This window comes from Pempheris klunzingeri, chromosome 8 (genome assembly GCF_042242105.1).
Source record: "Pempheris klunzingeri isolate RE-2024b chromosome 8, fPemKlu1.hap1, whole genome shotgun sequence".
Classification (NCBI taxonomy): domain Eukaryota; kingdom Metazoa; phylum Chordata; class Actinopteri; order Acropomatiformes; family Pempheridae; genus Pempheris; species Pempheris klunzingeri.
The window spans coordinates 16,420,987-16,447,218 of NC_092019.1; the positions used below are offsets into that span (position 1 = coordinate 16,420,987).

At 43.2% G+C, this 26,232-nt stretch overlaps 2 protein-coding genes across 2 annotated transcripts; one reads left to right on the top strand and one right to left on the bottom strand.

The window, feature by feature from the left end:
• Window positions 1-1,699: 1,699 nt before the first annotated feature.
• Window positions 1,700-8,939, bottom strand: LOC139205027 (neuronal acetylcholine receptor subunit alpha-7-like). The gene is made up of 10 exons (XM_070835098.1): window positions 8,888-8,939; window positions 7,414-7,553; window positions 6,475-6,519; window positions 5,868-5,977; window positions 5,703-5,782; window positions 5,293-5,460; window positions 4,540-4,734; window positions 3,968-4,054; window positions 3,728-3,837; window positions 1,700-2,759 (listed from the first exon to the last, which is right to left on the bottom strand). Exons 1-10 carry the CDS (start codon window positions 8,937-8,939, stop codon window positions 1,881-1,883), a joined length of 1,866 nt encoding a protein of 621 aa, XP_070691199.1. The 3' UTR covers window positions 1,700-1,880.
• Window positions 8,940-10,568: 1,629 nt separating this feature from the next.
• Window positions 10,569-25,935, top strand: adar (adenosine deaminase RNA specific). Its single transcript, XM_070835047.1, has 16 exons — window positions 10,569-10,629; window positions 13,957-15,740; window positions 16,285-16,610; window positions 17,330-17,525; window positions 17,806-18,008; window positions 18,433-18,568; window positions 18,784-19,022; window positions 19,385-19,541; window positions 20,366-20,534; window positions 20,792-20,885; window positions 20,997-21,113; window positions 21,312-21,439; window positions 21,580-21,762; window positions 21,872-21,984; window positions 22,479-22,606; window positions 22,972-25,935. Exons 2-16 carry the CDS (start codon window positions 14,088-14,090, stop codon window positions 23,294-23,296), a joined length of 4,167 nt encoding a protein of 1,388 aa, XP_070691148.1. The 5' UTR covers window positions 10,569-10,629; window positions 13,957-14,087; the 3' UTR covers window positions 23,297-25,935.
• The last annotated feature ends 297 nt before the right edge of the window (window positions 25,936-26,232 follow it).

A 26,232-nucleotide genomic window follows, 5' to 3' on the forward strand; every position in this document is an offset into this window, starting at 1 on the left:
TGAGCAATCAGTTAAAAACTTTATCGGCACCTATTTGCTTTCTCAGCACATTTTCCCTCCCTCCTCTGTTCATCTCGACTATGCAACCGCCTTGTTATTTCTGTGCTCCCTTTCAATCTGCATCCTCTCCATCTCTGTGCCTCTGCATAGCCCTCCCTTCCATCGCTCTTTCCGTCTCTTTCTTGCCCTTTTTTATTGCTGTGCTTCATTACCTCCATCTTCCCTTTCCTCTTGCTGGCTCTTTTTCCTCCTGTCCCCCGCTTCTGCATCCTTTTTAAACTTTGATTGCAGGGACGGGAGCCAGAGAATAGAATATTTGATGCATGTCTAGAAGGTACAAAAGATGAGACGGTGTATTTTACAATGTTTACACCTATTAGAATTCAAATGTCCAACATTTCTATGAAATGTATGGCATTTGATTTACATTCAAGGCCAGGATCATAGAGATAATAATTTTCTGCATACACAAGTTGAGTGTGAGTGGATGAGTATGAAAGCGGGAGCGAGACACGGAGCACTTCATCCAACCCTCTTCGCTCAGATACCACATCCTTGCACAATTTAGTTTTATAGAAAGTAAAAAACAGGTATAAATGAATCCCCCTGGCAGTATGCGGCACATCTTTCTAGGGATATTAATACATTTTCAGCTTCATAGTAAGCACTATAGCGTAATATGATTGTTAAAGGTGCTGCAAAAGTGAATCACCATCTTCATTACATGGGCGAGGTTCAGGCTGTATTATTGTGATGGAGATTCTTCTTGTTCTGTTTCTAATCTCTGCAACAGAGTAGTCATGTGGAAAAATACTGATCAGAATCACTTAGGACATCCTATTAAAAGCAAAACAACTTGGGAAAATCTTAAATGAAGCAGAAAATTAAATTGAAATTCTGAAAAATAAAATTCTATAAAATCGTTATATTTGGATTTCACACAGACTCTGGTCTGTATTGTCAGGAAAGCCCACAAGAGTTTCTACTGATAAAATCATGAATTAATCCTGCATGAGTGCAAAAGCTCATCTATTATTTTACATGCAGCACTTTCAGTGCTCAGTTTTTCTACGGAGCATCTTCGTGTAGCATCCCAATGACGGCAGTACAAATACTATATAAAACATTTCTTAAGTCATGCTTCCCAGTTTTCACATAAATTCCCTTTATGATCCTCATCCACAGTTAACTATTCAGAGAGACTCTTCATTTCTTTCTGTAAAAACAAATCACTGCTAATTTTGTTGATTAGTCCACAAACTATCATTCATATTCCAACAAGACATCTGATGATCTGATGAAGGTGACAGTTCTCAGTTCACTGGTTGAAAATGAAATCCACAGGGCACCAAGTGGTTTACAGCGTATGCCGTGTGACTGCATGGTCAACTTTAACCATTGCTAGTTCACTTCTAGCCAGTGGATGTTGTAGCAAAAGAAGTAATCTGTGTGTGTGTGTGTGTGTATATTTTACAAAAAAGAAATGGCAGACTTTAGGAGACAGATTACGTCCACGTGCCACAGTCCACTCCAGCTTAGTAGTCACATGATCACTTGATTAGTTTTAGATTGAACACCTGCCCTCATTGCATCTTATACCCTGATGAATACTCTCTGAGTCAAAACACGTTGCTTTGTCCATGATTTAATAGAGGATTTTTGCATTCACCACCAGAGTGGCTTGGATTTCTGTTTCCCTGCAAACCCACACCATGAATTTCCTTTTACAGTCACCTGGAGAATCACTGTTTTCTATTTCTACAAGAAATATTTGCTGTCGTATGTCCCAGAGTCATTAACAGCACTTGTGCTTCCAACAAATCCCAATCTGTGTTATCCCTTAACATTTCACGCTGTCAAATCTCTCCGTTTCTGTTCTGTCAGAGGAAGTCTTTTGACAATGCTTCTCCAAAGTTGGGTGCAGCCATGAGAATAGCGATGGTACAGATGATGTTGAAAACACTGAATCCCACCAGGAACAGACGGTCGATGACAGCTGCGGCAAACTGCCACTGCTCCGCCAAACTGAGCTGCCTGTCCTGCTCCCTGACACGTTCGACTAAAAACTGCACCTCCACCAGAAGAGCCTGCAGCTGGTTGTCCACTGCCACAGATCGAATCACACCGCTGTGGGTATGCATGGCAGCTGATCTCCCTGCTCCAACCACAGCCTCTAGGCAGCAGGGTCCAGAGGATGTGGTGGATGGGTCAGGCTCTGGGGACACAGGAGTTTCCTGTGGGGGGCTCCCAAACTTGGAGGATGGGAGGTGGTGATGAATAGGTGTATCTCCAGCTGGTCCTCCTACTGCTGCTGTTGCTCCTTCTCCGTCTCCTCCACCTAGTCCGCTGTTAATCCTCCCGTGACTCGTGTTTCTGCTCCTCTGAACTGGCTCCAGCTCTGCAGTGGTCTGGAAGGTCTGGAAGCCCATGTAAAGCAGATGGCCGTTGGGCTGTGGATGTAGATTGGTGCTGGGATCTCTGGTAGGGAGGATAACAGCCTGAGAATTGGGCTGGCGGGACAGTGGGTGTGACAGAGGGTGGTTGAGCTGAGCCAAGCTGGCCTGAAGGGAAGTGAGGCTCTGGGGGAGGATAGAGGGCACGGGTGTGGGGATGGTGGTGGTGGTAGTGGTGGTGGTAGGAGAGGAAAGAGTCTTGCTCTGAGAGTCTGCCTGGCTGTTGGAAAGAGTCGGCTCCGCTCCCTCTCCTGGACGCTTCATCCGCAGGAACCAAGGAACCCACTGCAGCAGAATCAAATGCACCTGACACACAAAGACACAGATACTGATCAGAAAATCAGAGAAATCAGAGCATACAGGATTCTTTATGGTCTTTATTAGCCTTCGACATATTGCTGATCTGGTACAACCACATTATTCATTATCATGAGACATTCAACCTCCAGCTTTAAATCTTGGAATAACAAGATTTTTATCTCAGCTTGAATTTTAATCACTGTGTTCCTAAGCTTGTTCCGTCTTGTTAGGATCATCACAAAGATATGACCTATCCTTGGCTTTAAAGACAATGAAAATCTAATATAAGCCTTTATCTTGTCACATCTTTTCGCAAACAAAAATCTCTTGATATGCTGATAAACTCAGCCCCACATCTTTTAACTAGAGATACAAAATAAGACAACATTAATACTTTTGATTTTCTACACTGTCTGCTCATTTTAAAACTGATTAAAAGTGTTTTTACTGTGAACTTTACCATGCACTTAGCTATATTACTGAACCGTCAAGTCCTTACAAGCCTTCACATAATCTGAGATCCTCGAGCAATGGAGTCTTGGCCATAGAAGAGTCAAAGATAAAGACTGGGGCTGATCAAGCTTTTTCTGTTAAGACCCTGGAGCAATCTGCCTAAGAATATCCATTCAGCTGAATGTGTGCCCTCTTTTAATGCATTTCTCAGATCTGGTTTTGATTAATTTGGCTCCTTCTTATTTAATCCAGATTCCTGTTTTATTTTGTATTTCATTGTATTATTGTGGTCATCTCTTTTTGGTTTTGTTGTAAAGCATTTTGAATACTGTTTGTGATATTGTTTATAGAAGTCCATCCATTATCTATACTGCTTCTTCAATCCCAGCTGACTTTGGGCGAGAGGCGGGGTACACCCTGGACTGGTCGCCAGTCAATCACAGGGCCACATACAGAGACAGACTGTTTATAGAAGTGCTCCATAAACTTAAACTTTATTATTATATCATATCAAAACTCACCCAACGTGGCATTTCTCCACTGCTGGGACTGTGGTGATGGAACTGAAGCACGATGACTGTGGCTACTACTGACATCCCAACAATCACCATGGTGCTGGCAAAGTACTGACCTGAGACAGACAAGAGGGGAGCACATTATCTCTAATAAGGGTGCTGACAATCTATGAGCTATGAGCAATGTCAGTCCCCCACCAAAACCCACCAGCAGGCACACGAGAGCTTAGACAGAAAGAAACTGACCTATCAGGGGTACAGAATCTGAAGTGGCAGGCATAATCTCTGCAACCATCAGCATGAAGACAGTCAGAGAGAGCAGAACTGTGATGCCTGCAGGCAGACAATAAGTCACCAGGGAGCAGTCGGTTGCAGAGAAAAAGAAGAGAAAATCCATAAGAGAAGAAAGTACACGAGTATACTTAGTGGAATAGCATATTTTGTATGTTGTACTTGAGTTCTTGCCTTGATCATCTGTCTCTCTGACACTCCTAGGAAAACTCATTCGATTTTATTCTTTATCATATTCCCTTTTGCCTTTCCTCTTTGTCTTTTCTGTCTCTCCTTCCCTCCATCTCAGCCCTCCTGACACCATTCAAAAGCTCCGCATTATTTTTTTTTTACAGTCGTGTTGACAGAGAGGGATTGTAAGAGAAACAAAAAGAGAAGAAGGGAGAGAAAAGAATATGCAGCAAGAAATATATTTTATCTTACAGCAGGTGCGCCTCTTGTTTTCCAATTTTTCCTCATATTGAGCCCTTCTTATTGTAGCTCCATCCCTCACCCCTGTTCTTCTCCCCCCTTTTATTATTCCTCACCCAGGCTGATCTTCTCCCCTGAGTTGGCAGGCAGCAGGAAGACCAGCAGGGTCATGGAGGAGAGGAGCACACAGGGGATGAGGAGGTTGAGAGCATAAAACAAGGTCCTCCTTCGTAAAGTTACCACAAAGGTAACATCTGGGTAGGGCTCTGCACAGCAGTCATAGAAAACTTCGTGGCGACCTCCGGGAACCTCTGAGAGGACAGAGAATGGCATTATAATGAAGAAAACACCAGTGAGCGTGAAAGCAAGAAAACAAGACAATCTCTGAAACTCAATACAACTCATGAATTATATTCTGTTACAGACATTGAATCTTTTGAGTTAGAAGGAAATGTAAGGTAAAACGTGATGAAATGAGAAGCATATAAAAAAGGTCTGATAAAGGACCAGCATCATAAAAAGATGTTATTGAGCACTGCTAAAATTGAGTGCAGGACAGCTCTGATTTTCTAAAAAAAAAAAAAATCAGGGACTTTATGGAAATGAAGAAAGGTATCTGCCTGTCTCCTCGACATTATATATTACTAAACTTTATGTTCTATTCCATACTGCGAGTGCACAGAAGCATATAAAAAAAAATCAAGAGTGTATTGCCACTGTATTTTCATTCAAGCATACCTACTGAAATTGAATAACACATCTATAAATAAATCTAATCAATCTTCAAATCTTCACAGGTCAATCAAAGTACTGCATGGCAGTAATATAAGAGCTGTTATTAGTCAACACTGTTCAGCAACCTGTCTTACCCAGTAGGTCCCACTCTCCATTGGGCATGTATCCTGACACATCTGCCTCTTTCATCTGGATGTCCAGTAGCCAGCCGTCAAATGTCCAGGAGCCAAACTTCAGTTCACAGCGCTGGATATCGAACGGAAACCATCGTACGTCCACGTTACATGTGCTGATAAATATTCCTCGAAAAGCAGAAAAAGAAAAGGGGAAAATAGTTTACGGTGAAAGTCAAGTAAAATCATCAAAAAAATTTAACTGGGAGGGAAAAAATATCCAGATGGCTGTTTTGTGCAGCCATCTGAAATAAATGATGAAGACAATGTTTGATTGCAGTAAACATTCTTATAAGTAATTTGCAGCAGCATTGGTTGACACTGTATGTATGCAGACTGACTGAAGTCATACTTATTCATAAAAAACCTACCTGGGGGCAGGTACTCACAGAAGCCACTGGAGTTGACCAGCACATTGGTCTTAAAGGTGGCATCAAACTTATCATGAGCACTGGAGGACAGTAACACAGCGATAAGATAGTTTAGAGCTCAGCAGCAGCACTGAGTATGTGTGTGTCTATTTATATGCCACATACCTGTTGTAAAGCAAAATGTCAGGTGTCCAAACCTGGTCGGGAGTGAAACGGAGGTTCTTCACTCCAGGGTACTCTGACTGGTTCCACTGGAGGTAGTGGTCGTACCACTGCTGGAAGACACAAGCACAACAGTACTTTTGCATATGAAGAAAAACATGGAGACATACACAAATATACACACAGGCAAGACACACACCATACTTCTACACACCATAATTTTTCTACTGTTTTATCTATACACACAGCACCTTATACATCTCTGTCCTGAAAGAGGGATCCATCCTCTGTTGAGCTTCCTGTGGTTTCTTCTGTTTTCTTTCCTGAGTTTATTGGGTGTTTTTTTCTTATTCAAACCAAAAGCTTATGATTAGGTATGCTGTACAGATTGTAAAGCCCCTTGAGGCAGAGTTCTGATTTTGGACTACATAAATAAGATTAACTTGACTTAGTTAAGTAGACTTAACCAGAGTGTCCATTGCCATGACACTGAAACGCAGCATCTGGGACAGTACAGTGAGGCTAATCCTGTGAGGGATGGGGTGCATACCAAAAGATTTCCTACTACACAGCTCAATATTAAATTATTAATGTTATTCACTATACTCACCATCTGCAGCCAGGCATTTGTGGTGATGATCTGGTTCTTTTCATCCTTGCATAACACAAAGAATATGACAGTGTAATTATTCATAGGTTCATAATTTTTTTCATAACCACAAAATACTCACATTTACAGAGTTATGGATCAATTGTAATTGTGCCAACTCTCCATAGTGGCTTTGAGGAGAGTGTGTTTGTGTATTTAAGTTATAATCGATTGTACTCTTGAAAGTGTATTTGACTATCTATGCTATTCTCCGTAAATGTAAAATGCGATTATTCAATAATATATCATTTAGCTTTGGCTGTAATACAACTTTAATATTCATGCCAATAAAGCTTATTTGAATTAGACACAGAGAGAGATCCCTTTCTAATGGGGTTGCAGTTTAATTGATGGGGGACAAAATGCATGGTCCTCACAAAAATGCACTCTCAAGTTTAACTAAAGCTAATAAAAGGCTTCACAACCGAACAGTTCAATTAGGTATCTTTTTACTATGAAATTCTCATTTTGCAACACTATCCCTCTTCTGCAGCCCAACAAGGAAGCACTGACTGTGGGAACACGTGCTAAAAGTTTGATTTGACTAATTCTGAATAATGAGATAAAATAAGGTAAAGTGCATTGATGTCAGTTGCCAGATGGTATTGTACAAGCATAAATACAATGCACAGATTGTGTAATGAATAATAATTTTTTTAAAAGTTGCAGAATAAATGCAGTTTTAAGTTCCTTAATGTGGGTTGCAAACTCACTGTGTGTGTGTTTCTAAGACTTTGTATGGCTTTGGGAAAGAAACTGTTCAAGTGTCTAGTGATTTGCAGGGGGGGGCATAGCAATGACTAAAAACCTACCCTTTAACATGTTTTAGCAGTATGTTTTTGTTTGAATGCATTATGTGGGTGTCTCATTGTGTTAATGATGCATTTCTGCCACGCGTACCACATCCATGACCTGCATTAGAGTGAAGGAGAACTGAACAGTGAGAGTCTGGGAGTCGTTGGCCACCGGCCTCTCCATGGGGTTGTAGTCCTTCAGCAGCTCCCTGAGCAGAAAGCGCTGGTGAGGACCCTGCACTGACACTGAGAGGGGGGAGGAGGAGGGAGTTTAATGGAGGGGACAGAGAGGGAAGGGAAAATGGGAGAGCCAAAAAAAAAATGACAGTTACAAAGAGAAGGCTGTGTCGGGGGAAGACAAGGAGAGAGCACTGAAGAGTGAGAAATAGCAGAAAACGGTGTGATTACAATGGCAGAGGGATAGTTTGAGAAAAAGTGGTGTAGAAATTGTGCACCAGGTGAATGGCAGAGAAGGAGAAACAAACTAACAGAGGTAGAGTGGACATACTCCAAAGGAGGTGGAACAGAGGGTGGGCTTTCAAGGGCATAGGAAAAGGGTGATGGTTTTAAGATGGAGTGACTCTTAAAGTGGATGACACGGGGCAAGAGAAAGGAACACTCAATGGAGATGTGTGAGAGAAAGAGCAGAGAGGAGGCAGGAAGAAAAGAGATGGGAAGCACACAGAAAGAATCCAGCTCTTCCTAATCAATTAATCAATTACGTCTCTGATTGATCACCAGCAGACAGTCAGAGGCTTTCCAACACCGTAAAAATGTCAGTTCCATTCCACGCAGGAAATAGTGAGGCCATTAAACACCGAAACACCCCAGACAGACACACACAGCACTCACAACAATGAGACCCTGGAACTGTTTCTCTTCGCCATATAACTCCACAGAGGGCTTCGATTCACTCTTGATTCATTCTCCATGAGGCAATCACTGTGATGTGGAGGGAGCTATCATTGGTGGCTGTAAGACTCACACTGAGTCAGTTTAAAAGCTGCTACACACCTTAAATAGCTGCACAATGCCTGTTCTTGTTAACTATATGCAGTATGGGTGCTAAATGTTCTTAGATTAATGCACTTACTGTGTGGTGTCAAATTTATATTCACTAGGCCTTAATTAATATCAATATGACTCCACAGATGGTATGATTTAGATTAATAGTCTCTAGTGTCCATCATGACCAGCCATTGTAAATTAACCAAGAGCAGCCTCTAATCACCCTTCTCTTCCTCTCAGCATATCTATCTATCTATCTATCTATCTATCTATCTATCTATCTATCTATGACAAAAATGCAAAGGTCAGCTATGTAATCTGCAGTAAAGATAATTACATTTCATATGATTGCTTTCTCATTATAAAAATAAATCCATTTTTTTCTGTCTGGCTACACATCAGCAGACACTCTCCCAGCGTCTAAGTGAGCCTCTGAGTGCACACTTATTAGGATCAGAGCGCTCAGTGGCACAGGCATGAAGCAAGAGCACATACAGTATACACAGCACATGCAGAAAACACACACTTGTTCGAGCACAGTCTCACTCAAAGCACCAATGAAAGTCACTCACCCTGGAGCAGAGTCGCAAGTATCAAGAGCCAAAGAGCCACAGCCTGCCACATACTGCATTCCTCTGTAATAACAGAGAAAGAGAGGAAGAAGAGGGAGAAATGAGGAGAGAGGATGAGGCTGAGGATAAGAAAAGGAGAGTGTGATGGAGATTTGGAAGGGGAAGAAGAGGTTGTAGAAAACAAGTGGAGAGAGTGTGATAACAGCAGCGGCAGAGAGGAGAAAGAGAGAGGAAGGGAGAGCAGGAGAGACAGAGTGGGTGAGGGATGCAGTGAAACGAATACTCCTCTGAAGAAGGAGATGCTGTGTGTTGGAGTCACTCAGATATTGAGAGCTAGACATAGCCTGACCTACAGTTTAAACTCACCCTTCATGCCTCTCTGCTCATCAGTTCCTGCAGACTTTCTGATATGCACTTATCTGTCATCACATCAGTCATTTTACCATGGACTTGCTCGCTGTTGTATTTTCCGCAGCTGGGAGGGATCTCAAGAGGGACTTTTGAGAGAGTCTATTCAGGGGATTATGTAGTTGCAGCAGTCTGTCTTTAACTCAAAGATTGAGAAAGGATAAAGGGCACAAAATAACAATGTTGTGTATAAACACACAAGTGACATACAGGGCTCATCAGACATTATTAAACAGTCCAAACATACTGAAAGATTTAACACTTCTAAGCTCTTAGAAGAGCTTCTAAGCTCTGTCACTTTCTAATTTACACCAGCCAGGAGCATTTGAAAGCTGCTTGATGCCTTTTAACTAGTCAAACCTGGCATCATTACATTCACAGAGCAATGCTGACACCCACTGGACATGTTTGTAAAGTGCAAAAGTTATCTCACCAGACATGATCTAAAGTCTCTTGAGAGCTTACTGCATTATACACACATTTGTTATGAGTCCAAAGTTCTCCAATTATTATTATTATGGTTTGGCTTAGGAGGGGAACTATTTTAGTGCATATATGGAATGAGGCCTTACTCAAGTTTAGAATGTAATAACAGTGGGCTGCTCTGTTCTGAAGATGTAGGCAGGTCTCTACCTCATTATAGCAGCAATTTTCAAGTGCTACTCACATCCATAGATGAGGCTGACAAATTATGACGGAAAAGGGGCTTTAAAGACTGTTGCCAATGCCTGGAATTCTTTCAGATTCACATGAAAGGGAGGGACTGAACAGGAGTGCGAGTACAGCAGAGAAGATAATCAGTGCCACTATTAAACTACTACTACACAACACTGCATCACAAACTCCCGCACTCCCATCCCTCTCCACGCCTGCTCTCTCTCCTGTCATCGGGGGAAAGGACACAGACTGCTGAATAACCTTTTCCCCACAGCAATCAGACTGCTAAACCACAAGTAAGAAAGAGAGAAATAAACTATATATAGGCTGAGTGCCCACCACGTGTAAACTACAGTTCATTCAGATTAATAAATCCTACGGTCCTGGAGAAAATTCCCTCAAATGTAAATGTAATTTTTGTTGTATCACATGGCAGTAACACTGTGCAGCCCCTTCGTACACACATCCGACCCAAAATGCGGAAGCATGCGAAGGACGCGTCTAAAACTTATCCGAACCTTGCCAACGAGGCTGCGTCATCAACATGCGACGTGCAGCTGTGGTCGCAAGCGTCAGACGTCACTACTTCGCGCACCAGTTCTTTGATTGTTTCTATCACCGCATTAAAATATTGCACACCAGCAAGAGCCCACTGAGGTGAAACACAGCAAGTCAAGGTAATCGATTAGAGCGATTAAGCTTCTTTAAATCATTTTTATGGCTTGGCTGAAGAGTGGTGTGGGTGTGTTCGGTTAACAGAGAAGGAACTGGCAGTGCTGCAGGCTGTAGTTGGAAATGGTGCAGTGCCAGTGCGGTGTACTGCTGCCAGTGAGGAGCTAACGGGCTAGCTAACGTTAGCTGGAGGAGGAACGATGTTCAGCTGGCTGCTGCTAGCGACACACGTTGCCCTTTAATAGAGGCGTTACTGTAACACATTCAGAAAGTTAGAAATCTCAGTGTCTCGGGGCTTTTTTAAATTAAATTTAAGCATCACGTCCGACCTTTAGCCGTCCACCTTATGAGGTTTATGTCCCATCAAAGAATAACCATCAGAAGTCAAAAGCAAACGATAACAGCTAGCTTAGCTACGACTTCCGTCCATTGCCATGCAACTGATTAATCCTCCGAAAATGATTGCACCCTTTTTGAAATGTGTGTCCATCTGTTGTGACTCTCAGAAACTCCAACGATAAATATATTCAAAGTGGCAAAAAGCCTATTCAGTGTTTGCTGTCTAACTTTCATCATTGCATTAGTTTGTGTCGTCCAGTTATTCTATCTATCTATCATCTATCTATCATCTATCTATCATCTATCTATCATCTATCTATCTATCTATCTATCTATCTATCTATCTATCTATCTATCTATCTATCATCTATCTATCTATCTATCTATCTATCTATCTATCTATCTGCATCCAAACGCTACATGATGAAATAGCTTTAGTAATATTAATTGACTGTATCCAGTATTTTCAATTGCAGCGTTGCACGTTTGTACTTGATCAAGATAAACGATTGTAAACATATCTCAGACGATTTTAGTTGAAAATTGAATCGGAACAGATTTGATTGAATTAAAGTAACCCATTTTCAATTTCGTTGTACCTGTTACAATGACAAAGACATTCATTCATTCCATTCATAATTAAATGTGCTGATAAATCTTCTGTAATTTGGTGCAGTTACTGAAAGCTAAATGGCTGGAAGTCGCTCACTGATGGGAAGTTTAACTTGGATGTAGTCATACCTTTTGTTTGGGTTAAACTGTGCGCGCAATGTTGTTAGAAAAGGTATGCATGTGTGAAAAGGGGTGATATAGTTCCTGTAGGCGCAGCATGTGTCTGCGCTACTCTTGTGTATAATAGTGACCTTCACCTTATAGTACTCTTGCGTTGTTTTTTCCATCCTGTCACAATCCTGTTACAAGATATCAGCGTTTTGCTGTGATATTTGTATCTCCCAAAATGTATTGCATTACTATCAGTCTCCTCCATTCCGTTTTATTTTTAATGTGAGAATCTGATCTGAGCATGTGCTGCCGTCTCTGCCACAGTGTGCCGTATACAGCATGCATCCAAGGGAGGATGTCCTTGTGGCTCCGCGGTAACACCGGTACATGGATTGTTTGAGTTGGACCGCAGAGCGACCTCTTTAAACATCAAAACTTAAAGCCAGTCACAGAGGAGCTGCAGCCTCACCACTGTTTCATACTCTGTAGACTCGTCCGCCCATCGTGTCTGTGAGTCCGTCCGTCTGCCCTCGGTGCGCCTCCTGCCGGTCACGTGACCAACAAAAGAGACTTAACTTTTGGTTAGAAATGAAAACGAAACTTAACTTTAAATCAGGCCGTGGCCTTTTCCTTAACTTTCATGTTGCAATAGATAAGCAACGCGTTTTACAGCACCGACTAAACGTATATAAGCGAGCCACACCACACGTGTTTCCATCCGTGAAGGACCTGGTTCATCCTGAAGTTTACCCTCCGCGTTGGAAATAATTTTTTAGTCCTCTGATCACCGGGAAGCTGCAGGACCACAGGCTTTTTAAGCTCGACACCCTTTTCCACCGCTGCCTCTGTCATTTGTCATTTGAGCTGCTCTAGGTGAGATCCACAACAGTCTGTGAGCCCACTGGGCCTCGTGCTACCTGTAGCTGTGGCGTTCAATGTGGACCGACTTCGGAGCATGTACCGGGTCTCCCTCCTGACTGCTGACATGACAGCGGACTCAAAGGTCTCAGTGACGGAGGGTGGGGGGTCACTTTGAACATCAAGCTGTGTGCCGGTGGCGTTTAACTGTGTCTTGACATGAGGAGTTGGTTCTTGGGTTGGTAAATGGGTTGTCTTGTTGGTGCCTCTGCCCAACACGGAGGAGCGTGATGACAGCAGATCCCGAAAAACACAACGTTGTTATTTTGGCTGTCAACTGTTGCCTTGCATCAGGGTCAAGATGAGTCAGCTCCAGCCCTGTTTGGCCCCTGGGCTGCCGGCCCTGTCGGCCCCTATTACCGTGATGCACCAACACTGTGGTGTTCTCTATTAATGTGGCGGAGTTCTGGCCTGCACAGCTCTATGTGACAGACCAGCTATGCTGACTGGGCCAGAGGGGATGAAACCTGACTCAGTATTGGGTGTCCCCATGTTGTCAGTCTCACTGATATAGACATCATTGAGTGTTGTCAGGTATGACACTTGAGGCTGAATCAATGTCTGTTGCACCATAGAAGGATATTGGAATTATTTGCTGTACCGTTAAGGATCTATATTGCTACTCAGTAAACCTTTTCATTTGTGTTTTTGTTTTTTGGAGAAAGGACTAAATCTAGCTCTGCAAAACCTTTATCATTACAGTCAGGACTGTCTGCTGGGAACTGCTTGGTTTTCTGTCCACAGCTTGTCACTGACAGGCAGCCCTTTACAGTCTTGTGTCCTTGGAACTGTCCTTTTTGTCTGCATCACTGTCTCACTTTTCCTCTCCGTTATGGATCCAGATCCAGCAATAATTTGTAAGGCCAGAAATAAAACAGAATAGTCACAAGAAGGTCTGAATTATTAATCACCATCCTTTTACCCTGGGATTAAGTTTCAGTGTGACTGGGTGAGACAGTGTGTCACCCTGCAGTATCCTTGTAGACTGCCCAGGCTATAGTCTGAAGATGTACACAGCTGACAGTGTCAGCGTATCTTAGAGCTCTTCATTTTTTCCCCATAATATCCAATGTATGTATATGTATATATACTGCATGGCAGGAAGGCAAGATTGTAGGATGACTTTAAAAACTGTGTCCTTGAAAACGGGTATGGAGTCACTCACCTATCAAAGGACACTGGTGCATGTTGGAGACTCGCCAGCAGGACCTAAACTTGTGTTACTGGCTGGAACAACAGTTACTTTTACTCTCCCAACTGCAGCTAATTTTCCAAGTATTGAATTACCTTACTGTCATGTATGTATGTTTATTAATATTGTCCTAACTTTGTTTTTTTTGTTTGTGTTTCAGGTGCTTTCAGTGTGCAATTGGCCTGCCCTGACTTTCCATCAGGGTCTGCTTGTTTGTGCTTGAGGACGTACACTCATACAGACGCTGCACAGCCAGCTGCACCGGCCCCCTTCACGCCCAACCCCTGCGCTATGAGCAGAGGTAGAGGAGGGCCATCCAAAGAACACTACCACAGGCATCCACCACCCGACCTCCAGGCCAAGGAGAATTATCACAGACCTGGCCCAGCCTCATTCTACCCTAGACCTGGCCCACAGCAGATCCCATATTCAAGTTATTATAATAGCCCTGCCCATCCCATAGTGCCCATACAGCCCCCAGTTCCTTCTCTCATCCCCTCCGCTCCACCCATACCAAACCACAATAAAGTGGTCCCTAAAGCAGCAGCCCATAACAGCTCACATAATCACAATCACGGTCCCAACCCTGTTCCCAATTCTTTTCAGTACCAACAGATAGAGTTCCTGAGAGGACAGAGCTCAGAGGCACCACAGTTCAGAGCAAGTCCACGTGGAGGGGGTGGGGGCGTGGTACCCGGCAGGCCACCGAGTTCCTCATACCAGCCCCAGTCAGGCTACAGTAGATATCCAAACACCAACAGCAACCCTAGGGGCAGAGGTGGCTATTGTCAGGACCAGGGTTTCATATACTCGCCCAGTATAAGAGCCCAGCAAGGCACCCCAGGCCCTCGACACTTGAATCAAAACCAGTTACAAGGTAAAAACCACAGCCATTATTCCAACAGACAATGGTGTGCCCAAACAGACTCTCTGTATGACACTTTCCAGAGTTTGTCCCTTCATCAAGACAGGCCCAACAGGATAGCAGAAAGGTTTGACAGACGTTCTGCATCCAGCAGCTCTTCAAATTCGAGTTTTACTAAAGTTAACATCACTCTCACTCCTGATATTCAGGACCAGGTTCACAGGGCTTTGGCTGTTTTGAGACCAAGTGAGAGTATCTCTGCAAAATTGCTAGCCAAAAAGCTTCGTCTGCCTAAAAAGATAGTCAACAAGGCTCTGTACTCTTTGGAGCGCTCACAAAAAGCCTCCAAGCAAGGACAACTCCCTCCGGAGTGGACTCTATACAGAGAACCTCTCAGAGGCGAGGAAGATCAAAACTCTAAAGTGCAAAGTCCACCTTCCCATCTGTGTGTCAGCTCAGAGCACCCTCCAAAACCTGAGGCCAAGGTTGATCTAAAAACAGAAACAGCAGAAAACAGGGGACAGGCCAAAGAAGAGGATTCTGACACAGAATCCAGTTCTTCTAATTGCTCCTCTTTAGAGTCATCTGACTCTGAGGAATCCCAGTCACCAGCAAAAGGTCAACAACCGGAGAAACGACATCCCGGCACTACCAGCTCTCCTGATCAGGAACTTAAGCTTCCCACAATGACAGACCAGAAGGAGCGAGTTCTGCATTACCTTTTGCAGGCGCGGGAGGCAACTGCTCTTGTCATAGCCAAAAATCTGGGTCTTAGGAATGCCAAGCAGGTCAGTCCTACCCTTAACACCCTTGAGAAGCAAGGTGAAGTCATTAAGAATGGAGAAGTCAACCCTCCCACTTGGGAGCTCTCCACCCGCCGCAGAGAAAGAATGGAGAGGAGCCTTAAAGCCGCACAGAGCAGCAAAGCTGAGGAGGCTCGAATGGAAGTGGAAACCAGAATGGAAGAGAAGGGAGGGGGGTCCGTCTTTCTGCCGTCGCCACCAATACCACCAATACCAGGCCTCGAATCACTGCCACTTCCAGAGGGTTGGATGCCCGAGCAAAGTCGAAGTGAAGCGGTAAGTAAAATGTTGCTTTGTATTTTTAAACAGTATTAAGGTGAATATATTCTTATGAACATAGGATACCTTAAACATGACAAATCAGTGAGCTGCAAACAAAGCAAATACAGGGGTGAAGACTCATTCAAATGAGGTTGGTCATAACAAGAGCGTGGCAGTATGTCGGACAAATGTGAATTAAAATTCAAAACACATCCATGAATAACAAAATGGATTCTATTCAACCAAGATAGTTTAACCTTAGTGGCTAAAAATATTTCCCACTCTATAATACATCACAGCATCAACCAAACTTTATCTCTGCTTTATGCTAAGCAAAGCTCACAAGCTTCATGTATTTACATCTATATATCCACATATATTTGCTGGACAGACTCACATGGTTGCATGCAAATTGTGAAACTTTTTTAAGAGAAAGGCAACAAATTGTTCTTGGGGGATGTGAAGCATCTTTTTACTAGGTGTATTCAGCTAAGGTTACCAAGCTTGGAGTTCTATCCTCATTTTATTGACTCCTTTGCATCTGTTTTTCCCTTTTCAGTCGCAGTCTTCCCTCCAGCCCCCCCCCTTGACCTCATGTAAAGATGAGGAGGCAGACGAAGGTCAGTGGGCCACTGATGACATCCCAGAATTCCTCAACGCCATTCGCAGAGAGACAGATGCTGAGAAACTGGCAGCAGAGAAGGCCAACGCCGTGGGAACTGTAGCCGTGTCACTGGCTGCTCCACCTCCACAGAACCTGTGGGCCAAATTACAGGAGCTGAGGCTGAAGAACCCCGTCAGCGGCCTCATGGAGTATGCCCAGTATCTGGGCCAGAACTGTGAGTTCCTGCTCCTTGACCAGTCGGGACCCTCTCACGACCCAAGGTTGGTCATATAATCTGCTCTGCTTGTTACTGATACAAGGGGTGAAGTGAATTAATCATTGTCTGTTTATTCATGACGTGCTATTGAGATTTAACTAGTGAGGCACCAGAGCCAAGTAGAACAGGTATTTACCAGTCTACATTAAATACACTGTTTGGTCAATGTCTTTATACCAGCTACATTAATTAAGTCCGCAGTAATCACTTGCTTCAGTTTACCTTACATAAAACTGAATCCAATTAGTTCCATGTAGTTTTTTATATGGGGGAAAAAGGGAGCAGAGATATCAGCGCAGTAATGCTTATAAGCTGATACTCTGAGGTAAGGCATTGGGACAGAAAAAGTTTGATCAATGCATCTTAAGAGTAACACTTGGAAGTGTCTTCAAATACACAAGCTTTCACCCATCCCAGCTGGATAACACTTTACAGGCTTGGGGTGTTGAAATGCTATCTGTTGTTCCATTATGAATAACTTTATTTTTCCAGCCGCATGTTTGTTACCTCCTGTAAAGACCTGCTGACAAACCTATCGATTCAAAGCCTGCGAGAAATAAATCTGCCTTAATGAAGACGTATGATGCTACCAATTAAGAATGAAAATTAGTTTGCTTGTTATGCAACACAGTAGTCTCAGAAAATTGTAGCTGCTCAATTAATCACGCATTGACAGATCACTGTGTCTCATTTGTATGTTTTCTCTCTGTTGCTCTCTGTCAGATTCCGTATGCAGGTGATGCTCAATGGGAGGCTGTTTCCCGTCGCAGAGGCTTCCAGCAAGAAGGTTGCAAAAAAGGATGCCGCTGCAGCCACCCTGCGCATTCTCATCGGAGAGATGCAGGGAGGGGCAAGCACAGGGGACGAGGGAAATACTGCCAGTATGGACCAAGTGATGGATCTACTCCCAGACACCAGTGTAAGTTTGTGCTCAACTGTGTTTAAATCTGTCAAGTATTGCTTTAAACACCTGAGAATCGTCAGGCACTTGGCATGTGAGAAGAGAGCACTACATTTAACACACCTGAGCAGACACTGTAAACGGCACAAGTGTCAATATACATGCGTCAAGTTTAAGAGATTGTATAGGCCAACATTTTGATTCACAGCCCTGGTTAAAAAAATGTCACTCAGTTGCTATTTTATTCAAAAAGCATCCTCAATTGCAATATATTTTGGTTTCCTCCACTGTCGACCAGGGGTCGGCTGAAGGCATGGGGGGAATTTGTGGGAGTAGTAGCGGGGAAGGGATGGGGATGGTGGAGGGACCTCGCCAGCCACTGTCCCGCTCTCTGCCTGGTGGGAAGAATCCAGTGTCTGTCCTGATGGAGTACAGCCAGCGCAGCGGGAAACCCATCGAATTCATCATCACCGGGCAGGCAGGCCCACCACATGACCCAAGGTACTGGCTCCTTCACCTCCCACTGAATCTCATGTTGTTCTCCTCCACACTGCTAGCTGCCTTGTGGTCACACATTTCCCCCTCAGGGAAGCTGTTGATCAGCTATTTCTGGTCACTCTCTCCTCAGTACTGTAGTCAGCTGACAAAGACACAATACCATCTCTGTCCATTCTCTCTTTACCACTAGTTCTGTTGATAATCCACTCAGCAGACTGAGAGATACAATATGAGCAACTGTTTTCCTTCAATCGTTTTCCAGAAGAGCTGCATGCATCTGTCTTGATCACTAGTATACCGTAGGCTCTGCTGGTACTGTGACACTGTCACATCCCCTTATTTATCTAAATGTGATAAGTCAGGAATCTGGAATAGTCTACCACTTTCTGTCTTTCCACCCTTTTCACTTTATCGGTCCTGTGTTCAGGTTCATGTACAGGGTGAAGGTCGGAGAGAACTTGTTTTCAGAGGCCTCAGCTCCAAGCAAGAAGGCAGCCCGCCAGCTGGCAGCAGAGGAGGCTGTCAAAGAATTAATGGCTGATGGGAGACTGCAGCTCAACAAGGTGAGGAAGTGCAAACCAGAGAATAACTCAAGTTGCTCATTTGGAAGGAAGTAGAAGGGATTTGCATATCCCTAATATAAATGTAATGACTTTGTGAAAACAACAGATAATTCAGGGTGAAAGAGATGATTTTGTCACACTGTTCTGCTTCAGTTGCTCAACACCGTTCGCATCTCTGTTTTTCCTCTACTCCTACTCCCTTCTCTCTTTTCCAGCCTCAGTTGCCCCTGGGCTCTTCCAGTGATAGCGATGGCAGTGGTTCTGGGACTACGTGTCCCTCTTTGCCACCTCTGACTGCAGATGAGTTGCGAGCAGCACATGAAGCAGGGGTTGGGGACCTCATCAACCACCTGAACAACAACGCAGTATCAGGTCTTCTCGAGTACGCTAGAGCTCGGGGCTTTGCCGCTGAGATCCGACTGGTGGGCCAGTCTGGGCCACCACATGAGCCCAAGTAAGTATGTGTGAACTGCATGAATGCACAAAAACGCAATGAACATGCACGTGTTGGACGGAAGGATCTTACTGTCCGGGTTATGATGTACTAAAAATGTGTTCTTTGTGTACCTGAGCAAAAGATTCATATGATGATTGATTATTGATGATGAAGTTTTGGAACATTAACAAAGGTTTTTATACCTTTTTCTGATTTCAGTTGCAACAACACTTGACAGGTTCTTAAAAATGCTCAAATTGATATTCATGTTTACCTTTCAATGTTTTTTAAACAACAATGGAATCTTTGGTTCTCAAAGTGATTGAAGAAACCCTAAAAATCCTCCTGTGATTGACTTTCTCTTTGCACCACCTACTCAGGTTCACCTACCAGGCCAAGCTGGGCGGACGCTGGTTCCCTCCAGTGTGTGCATCCAACAAGAAGCAGGGAAAACACGAAGCAGCGGATGCCGCTCTACGGGTTCTGATTGGAGAGGCTGAGAGGGCAGCCCGCACTGGGGAGCTTATCCCAGCTGAGGTACTGGCGTTTCAGTGTTTTCTCTTTTTCTGTCATGAAACCTTAATTTGCACCAACATCAAAAGAGCCTTGTCTGGCTCAGCATGGGGATACGGCAGTACGTGATGGAGTGAGAGAAATATTAGAGGCATAGCAAGAGGGTTAGGTTGAGCCTCAATGAGATCACAGACAACATCTGCATGTACTTGATTAACCGTTGACTAAATAACGGTATAAATGTTCATGTGGACACTTGACCTGTAGCTTCAGTTAAAATCTGACTAACCTAAATAAATGCACCCAGAGTGCCAAGGAATTTTTGGAATCTGGGCACGTGAGTTTTCCTGGGTCACAGTTCGATGGCCTTCAGACCGAATTGTGACCTGAAGTTGGAAAAGCCCTGTCTCTGTGTTTGGAGCACAGTTTAGCTGTCCGATTGTTTTGGGTAGACTGGCACTCTCTAGATAGGGAGTGACACTCCGTTGTCAGGGTTACCAAGGTTGCAGGTGAGAGCTGTGCTGTGCTCTAGACATTGCAAGATAGACTGTTTCCCTGTTGAAGAATCATGCAGACGATAACCTGAAGATTCGTACAGCGTGATTTTGGGTGACGTGAATACTCATATTTCCTTGTTTCGATTTCAGTGGTTCCTTCCAGGCTTTAGCTTTATAGTTTGTATTGACAGCATGCAAACATTAAACATACAAATATTACATCTGACTGCATAAGTGTTTCCTCAATCAATAATTTACTATGGTATTTTCATCAGATACACTGAATGTTAAATAATTCCCATTTCCTTTCGATTTCTGCCTGTCCTGTCCCGTATACATCCCTCTCTCTAGCTTCCAGTGAGTGGCAGCACATTACATGACCAGATAGCGATGTTGAGTCACCAGCGTTTCAACGCCCTGACCACACGTATCCAGCACAGCCTCCTGGGACGCAAGATTCTGGCCACCATCGTCATGAGGAGAGGGGAGGGCCTGGGGACTGTTGTCAGCCTCGGAACTGGTATATACATTTCCTTTAGCATATAATCCATAAAGCAAAAGAAGATGGTAATAACGGGGAGTATAAGGAATAGAGTTGCAGCATAATAAATACATTGTCACTGCATTTTTCCATGATGTGAGGACGTTTTATGGCTTTCTGTGCTCAGAGTCATGCACTGTCGGAAAGCTAAAACAGAACTAGGTCACTGCAGAACCGAGAGGCGTTACATTGTTGTGTTGTTTGACATTGAATGTGTTTTTTTTTTTTTCTGTCAGGAAATCGCTGTGTTAAAGGGGAAGAGCTGAGCCTTAAAGGGGAGACTGTTAATGATTGCCACGCGGAAATCATCTCCAGAAGAGGATTTATTCGGTAGAAACAGATTTTGCTCTTTATCAATGTTTCTCTCCCAGTTTTGAAAAGAACCCTCTCCTCTGCTGGACATTATTTATGAATCGAACTCACCATCTTCTTTCCTCTCAGGTTTCTGTACAGTGAACTGCTCAAGCACTATGATGGTACAGACGACAGTATATTTGAGCCAGCGGAGAAAAACAAACTGCAAATCAAATCTGACATCACCTTTCACCTCTACATCAGGTGGGAGTATCAGATGTTGTCTCTCCTTGTTCACCTCCCCCTCTGTTCTCCTCTTCTTTCATCCCTGTCCTGTCCATCACTTAGATACATCAGTGTTTCATGTTTGGATCAATGTGGTCTCTCCTGTTTTTAGCTGCACGTCATTATATTATGTGTCATATCAATACCTCATGTCTCTTCTTTCTCTCTCATCAATAGCACTGCACCTTGTGGGGACGGTGCTCTGTTTGACAAGTCATGCAGTGAGTCAGGCGATGATGTCGAGGGCCATCAGCCTCTGTTTGAGAATGCTAAGCAGGGCAAGCTCCGCACCAAAGTGGAGAACGGTGAGAGATGAGACTGACACACATCGGTCCTCAGTTATCTCTGTCTTCAGTATATCTCTGCAGTGCACATGATTCAACTCCCTCATCTGTGAGCAAGACGTGTGACCTTTTGTCTGTGTGTGTGTTGTTGCATGTGCCAGGCGAGGGCACCATCCCAGTGGAGTCGAGTGCCATTGTGCCCACGTGGGACGGCATCCAGCACGGTGAGAGGCTGCGAACCATGAGTTGCAGTGACAAGATCCTGCGCTGGAACGTGTTGGGTCTGCAGGGGGCGCTGCTCACCCATTTCCTGCACCCCATCTACCTGAAGTCTATCACCCTTGGTAAAACATACCGTTGTATCTTAAAAGCAATGAGATTGGATGAATTCTCACTTTTGTTTCTTGTCTCAAATCTGTTCTACAACTTGTTTCTGCTGTTGTGATCTGTCAGGATATCTGTACAGCCATGGGCATCTGACACGTGCCGTTTGCTGTCGGCTGGCCCGAGACGGGGAAGCATTCGTCCAAAGTCTCCCTAGTCCCTTCACGTTAAACCACCCAGAGGTAACTGCATACGTTTTTGGCAATGTCACATGTGGACATAAATCAGGAGCACTGAGGTCATTCTCAGTAAATTAATCAATTACGCCGCCAGAGTTGTGCCTGCACAACTGTTTCTTCATTTCTCATCTTCTGTAAATTTGACTCATCCATCAATTAACAAAAAGCACGTAGGTCACTGTCATGCCGCCGGGCAAAATGCCTGAGGAATAAAGTAGCTGGCAGTTGAGCACAATTCAGTTTGTTCCCTGTTTTACCCCATTTTTGAATCCTTTCTTGAGTTTCATTTACACATCAGTGACATTGGTTGAATGTTCCAACCCTAATCGACACAGTGGTGGACAGCTGCATCACACTGAAAAATGCATTACACAACAAATTTTACATGCTCTGTTTGGAATTGCTGACTCACAGCGAAGGGCTAAATTAACTTAACTGAACAAAATATGGTCTTTCTCCCTCATTTCCCTTCTCCCACACCACCTGCCTGTCTGTAGGTGGGCAGGGTGAGTGTGTATGACTCCACACGTCACACAGGCAAGACCAAGGAGTCCAGTGTGAACTGGAGCTTTCCAGACCAGCAGAGTGTGGAGGTGCTGGATGGGACCAAAGGCAAATTGGATGGGTATGTAACTAAACCACATTCCGTTGCTCCTGATAGTAACACTTTGTTTTTATCAATAACTAACTTTGGCTTGTTTTTATACCCGGTTATCGTCCTCTGAACAACTTATTTACGCTGTGCAGTGCTGCTGTTCTTTCCCTAGTGGCTAGCAATAACTTTGTATTAACCCACCACAGATTCAAGTCAATTCTTTGCCTAAGAAGAGATAAAGAATTTAAATGGATTTACCCAGTAGTGCAGTATGCCACTAAAAAGTTTACCTGAAATATGATTGTTTTTTCATTTTGTATACGTTTTTGATCATCATAACATCGATCAAACTAACAACACTAAATTACAGAACCTCCTAATTTCTTCCCTTTTAGGAACAAACTGAGTGTGTCCAGAGTGTCCAAGTCCAACCTGTTTGGTCTGTTCCAATCGCTGTGCCAACGGAGTGGCCGCATGGACCTCCTCTCCCTGCCCTCTTACTCCCAGGCCAAGATGTCGGCCATGTCCTTCCAGCTAGCCAAGCAGCAGTTCTTCCGAGCTCTCAGCGTTCACGGTTACGGCGCCTGGATCGGCAAGCCGCTGGAGGAGAAGAGCTTTGAGGCAGGGGAGGCAACCAGGAACAATGGAGCAAGTGTCCCTGTGGGATATGGCAGCAGTAGAAACGGAGGAGCAATGGAGTACAAGCAAGAGGAGGCATAGAACAGTGCAGGATGCATTATTAAGTGGGTTATATGAATATATGGAGTAAGAAAAGCACAAGGCAGCGGCAGATTGAAAGGGTGGATGTGAAGAAAAAACAAAAGGACAATCACACAATGGATAGCCAGTGGCCAGAGCTGTATATTCTGATGAAACATGGTTAAAGGCTTCAGAGGAAGAGTGATGGGAAGCGACAGAATAAATGAGAGGAAGATGACAAAGGAAAAGCCTGAAGGATGAGTGGGGTCACAGAGAGCTAAGGAGACATCCACAGGGTGTACAGAATAATGTAAACACTACATGAAAAAGGATTTAGCTTCAGTCAGTAAATCTTCACGGTAAACACTGCTACAAATCTGACTTGTGTTAGTTTGCAAAACAATTACTGTGTTGTCAGCTTTCTTTATGCTGCATATAAATGTGGATTTGTTTCAAATTGTATTTTCAGTCTTTCTTTTGTCTTTAGTGTTTGGCATATGCTGCCATTATTTTTCCATTGTTCTACTTGATATGTGAACTTATTTTTGCAGGTTCTTTGACCATTGCATTTGCAGTTTGGACCCACTTGATTTGGCTTCTTTGGATCACGGTTTGTCTAATTTTGCCATGAGAGCTTGAGTAGCTGACAAGTACTGCTAATTGGCATTCAACCTAATATGACCTGTCATTGTAGCAGTGCTTGTAATTGTGATTAAGTAAATTTAGAGCTGACGTCCTCTGTCATGAAGTGCTTATTATTGTTTTCTGCTCCCTGTATTCTACTGCATGGAAACACAAGCAGCTGATTTAAGGACAGCCAGCAGTAACAACAGGACGCTCTCAGCAGGAATCTTGATTTTTGAAAATTGCACTCTCCTTAGTTAGATGTCACGTGTAAACTTGGAAATTAGTCCTTGCTCATCACAGTCCCAGCTCACATTGTACACAAGAAGCGTTCGCTGCACATGAGAACATAAATGCCAACTTTTGGCAGTATCTCTGGTCAGTGACTAACCAAACATTCACTGTCCATCATTTCAGGCTTTAGCTTTAGCTCCTGTACATACTCTGAAGCCTTCAATCAAGGAACATTTATGAGTGAAATTTAAGCTTACTGTGCACCCTCAGCTGTCAACATGTCGTTTCCATTAGCATTGCATAGGTCAGTGCGCCCCTTTGACCAGTTTCATCATTTTTCTGTGTTATGTGCTTTTATATACGTAGAATTGTCAATAACTCCAAAAGTAAAGTATTTCTGTTCTTATGTTGTGTTCTTGTGTGTGAGTATTTTTTCTTTTTTCTTCACTCCTGTTAGTAGGTTCGTCAGTAGCTGGCCATGCTAGCGAGCCGTGGAAAGTCTCAACTGTCCTGCCCGCATATAGTTTTTTTTTTTTTTTAGAGCTTGATAAGAAAAGGCTTTTAGGTTCTCTTGCATGGCCAGTTCTTGAGGACTGTGAGTACGTGGGGACATTTTTGTTGTCTAAGGAGAGTGTGTTATCTGTTGTTGATTTGGTTACGTGTAGATGGATGGTGCAATATATACATCAGGTATATACAAATACATGAACACACAGACATACAGTGGGGTCCAATAGCCCGAGTCCAGTTCCAGAAAATCATTTATTCGAAAACTAACACAAATGTTTTGTCAAATAACTTATTTATCAAAATATTGTTTTGTTTTTTTAATTTTGTTAATGCAGTAAGTAAAAGGTATTTGAACTTCGAGGTTTCTCAGTATTCACTCTGTCCACAGCACAGCACAGCATTTGCATTGGACAATGCAGGTTTTTTTTGTTTGTTTTGTTTTTTGGCAGCGCTTGAAAAGCCTCATTACTCAAGCACTCTAATTAAAAAAACATGTCAGAGATGTACTGTACAGGTTTAGCCATCACAGATGTTTGTTCTGTTGGAGGCTCAGTAACTGCATTTCTCAGGCGAATCATCACTCCACAGTACTTGCAACGGTTTAATGTGGCTTTGATGCATGTACAGAGACATTTTTTTCTTCTTCTTTCAAATGGTTTTAATCTTGAAGCGATGATATGCCTCTGTAGGACAGAGTGGCACCTCTCTGGTCAGTGTGTAGTTGGCGTGTTCCCTGCGGTGTTAAAAGTTCAAATTTTATCTGAAGAATTTGTCACCGTCTTCAGCAGTGATATCTATATATACTGTTGTTTCTCTTAATAAAGACTTAAAAACGTGGAATGCATTTTCCCGTCAGTTTGCTTTGATCAAGGTACAGCAGTAATTACACATATAAGACATAATATAGCAAAATAAATTGCTTATAGTATTTGATACATTTCTTTAAAGATGACGTAATTAAAGTTAGCTCTAAATGCATTTGAAGAAGCTTTAAAGGAGATTATTTTATATGTATTTTTTAGTTTTTATCATTAGAATGTCCCATTCTTGGTGGTGAACTCAGACTTTTGGACCCCGCTGTTTGTACAAAGTGATTTTTGAGTTTAATGCTGTATATACAGTATGTCTGTGTGTGTATGTATATGTATAGGTTTAATGTATATATTTTGTAAATCATCTACAGTTGCTTTTCTATATTTTTTTCCTGATGTTTTAATTAAACTGCAATGACTATGCTGTTTTTTTACCAATGACATTTGGAAACTACAAAAGTAAGTAAAAAAATAAAAATAAGTAGCAATGTTTCAGTGGAGTGATGTGTGCCTGGTGTTTGCGTCTTGTTAGATGCTTTCTGTTTACCACCTACTTCTTTTTCTACTTTCTACTTCCTTCAAAAGGGGGTTTGCTGGATGATGGATCATTAAAGGCCTGAAAATGTAGAGGTCTAACACTGGAAATAGACTTTCTTTGTTTAAAGTTTGAAAGAGCAGGCGATGCTAATTTCCTCAGGGTGGCGTTTAGCTCCAGTCTACTTGACTGCAATGCTCCAAAGGATCAGCAGATGGAAACGTGTCCTCACCTTAGGGCCA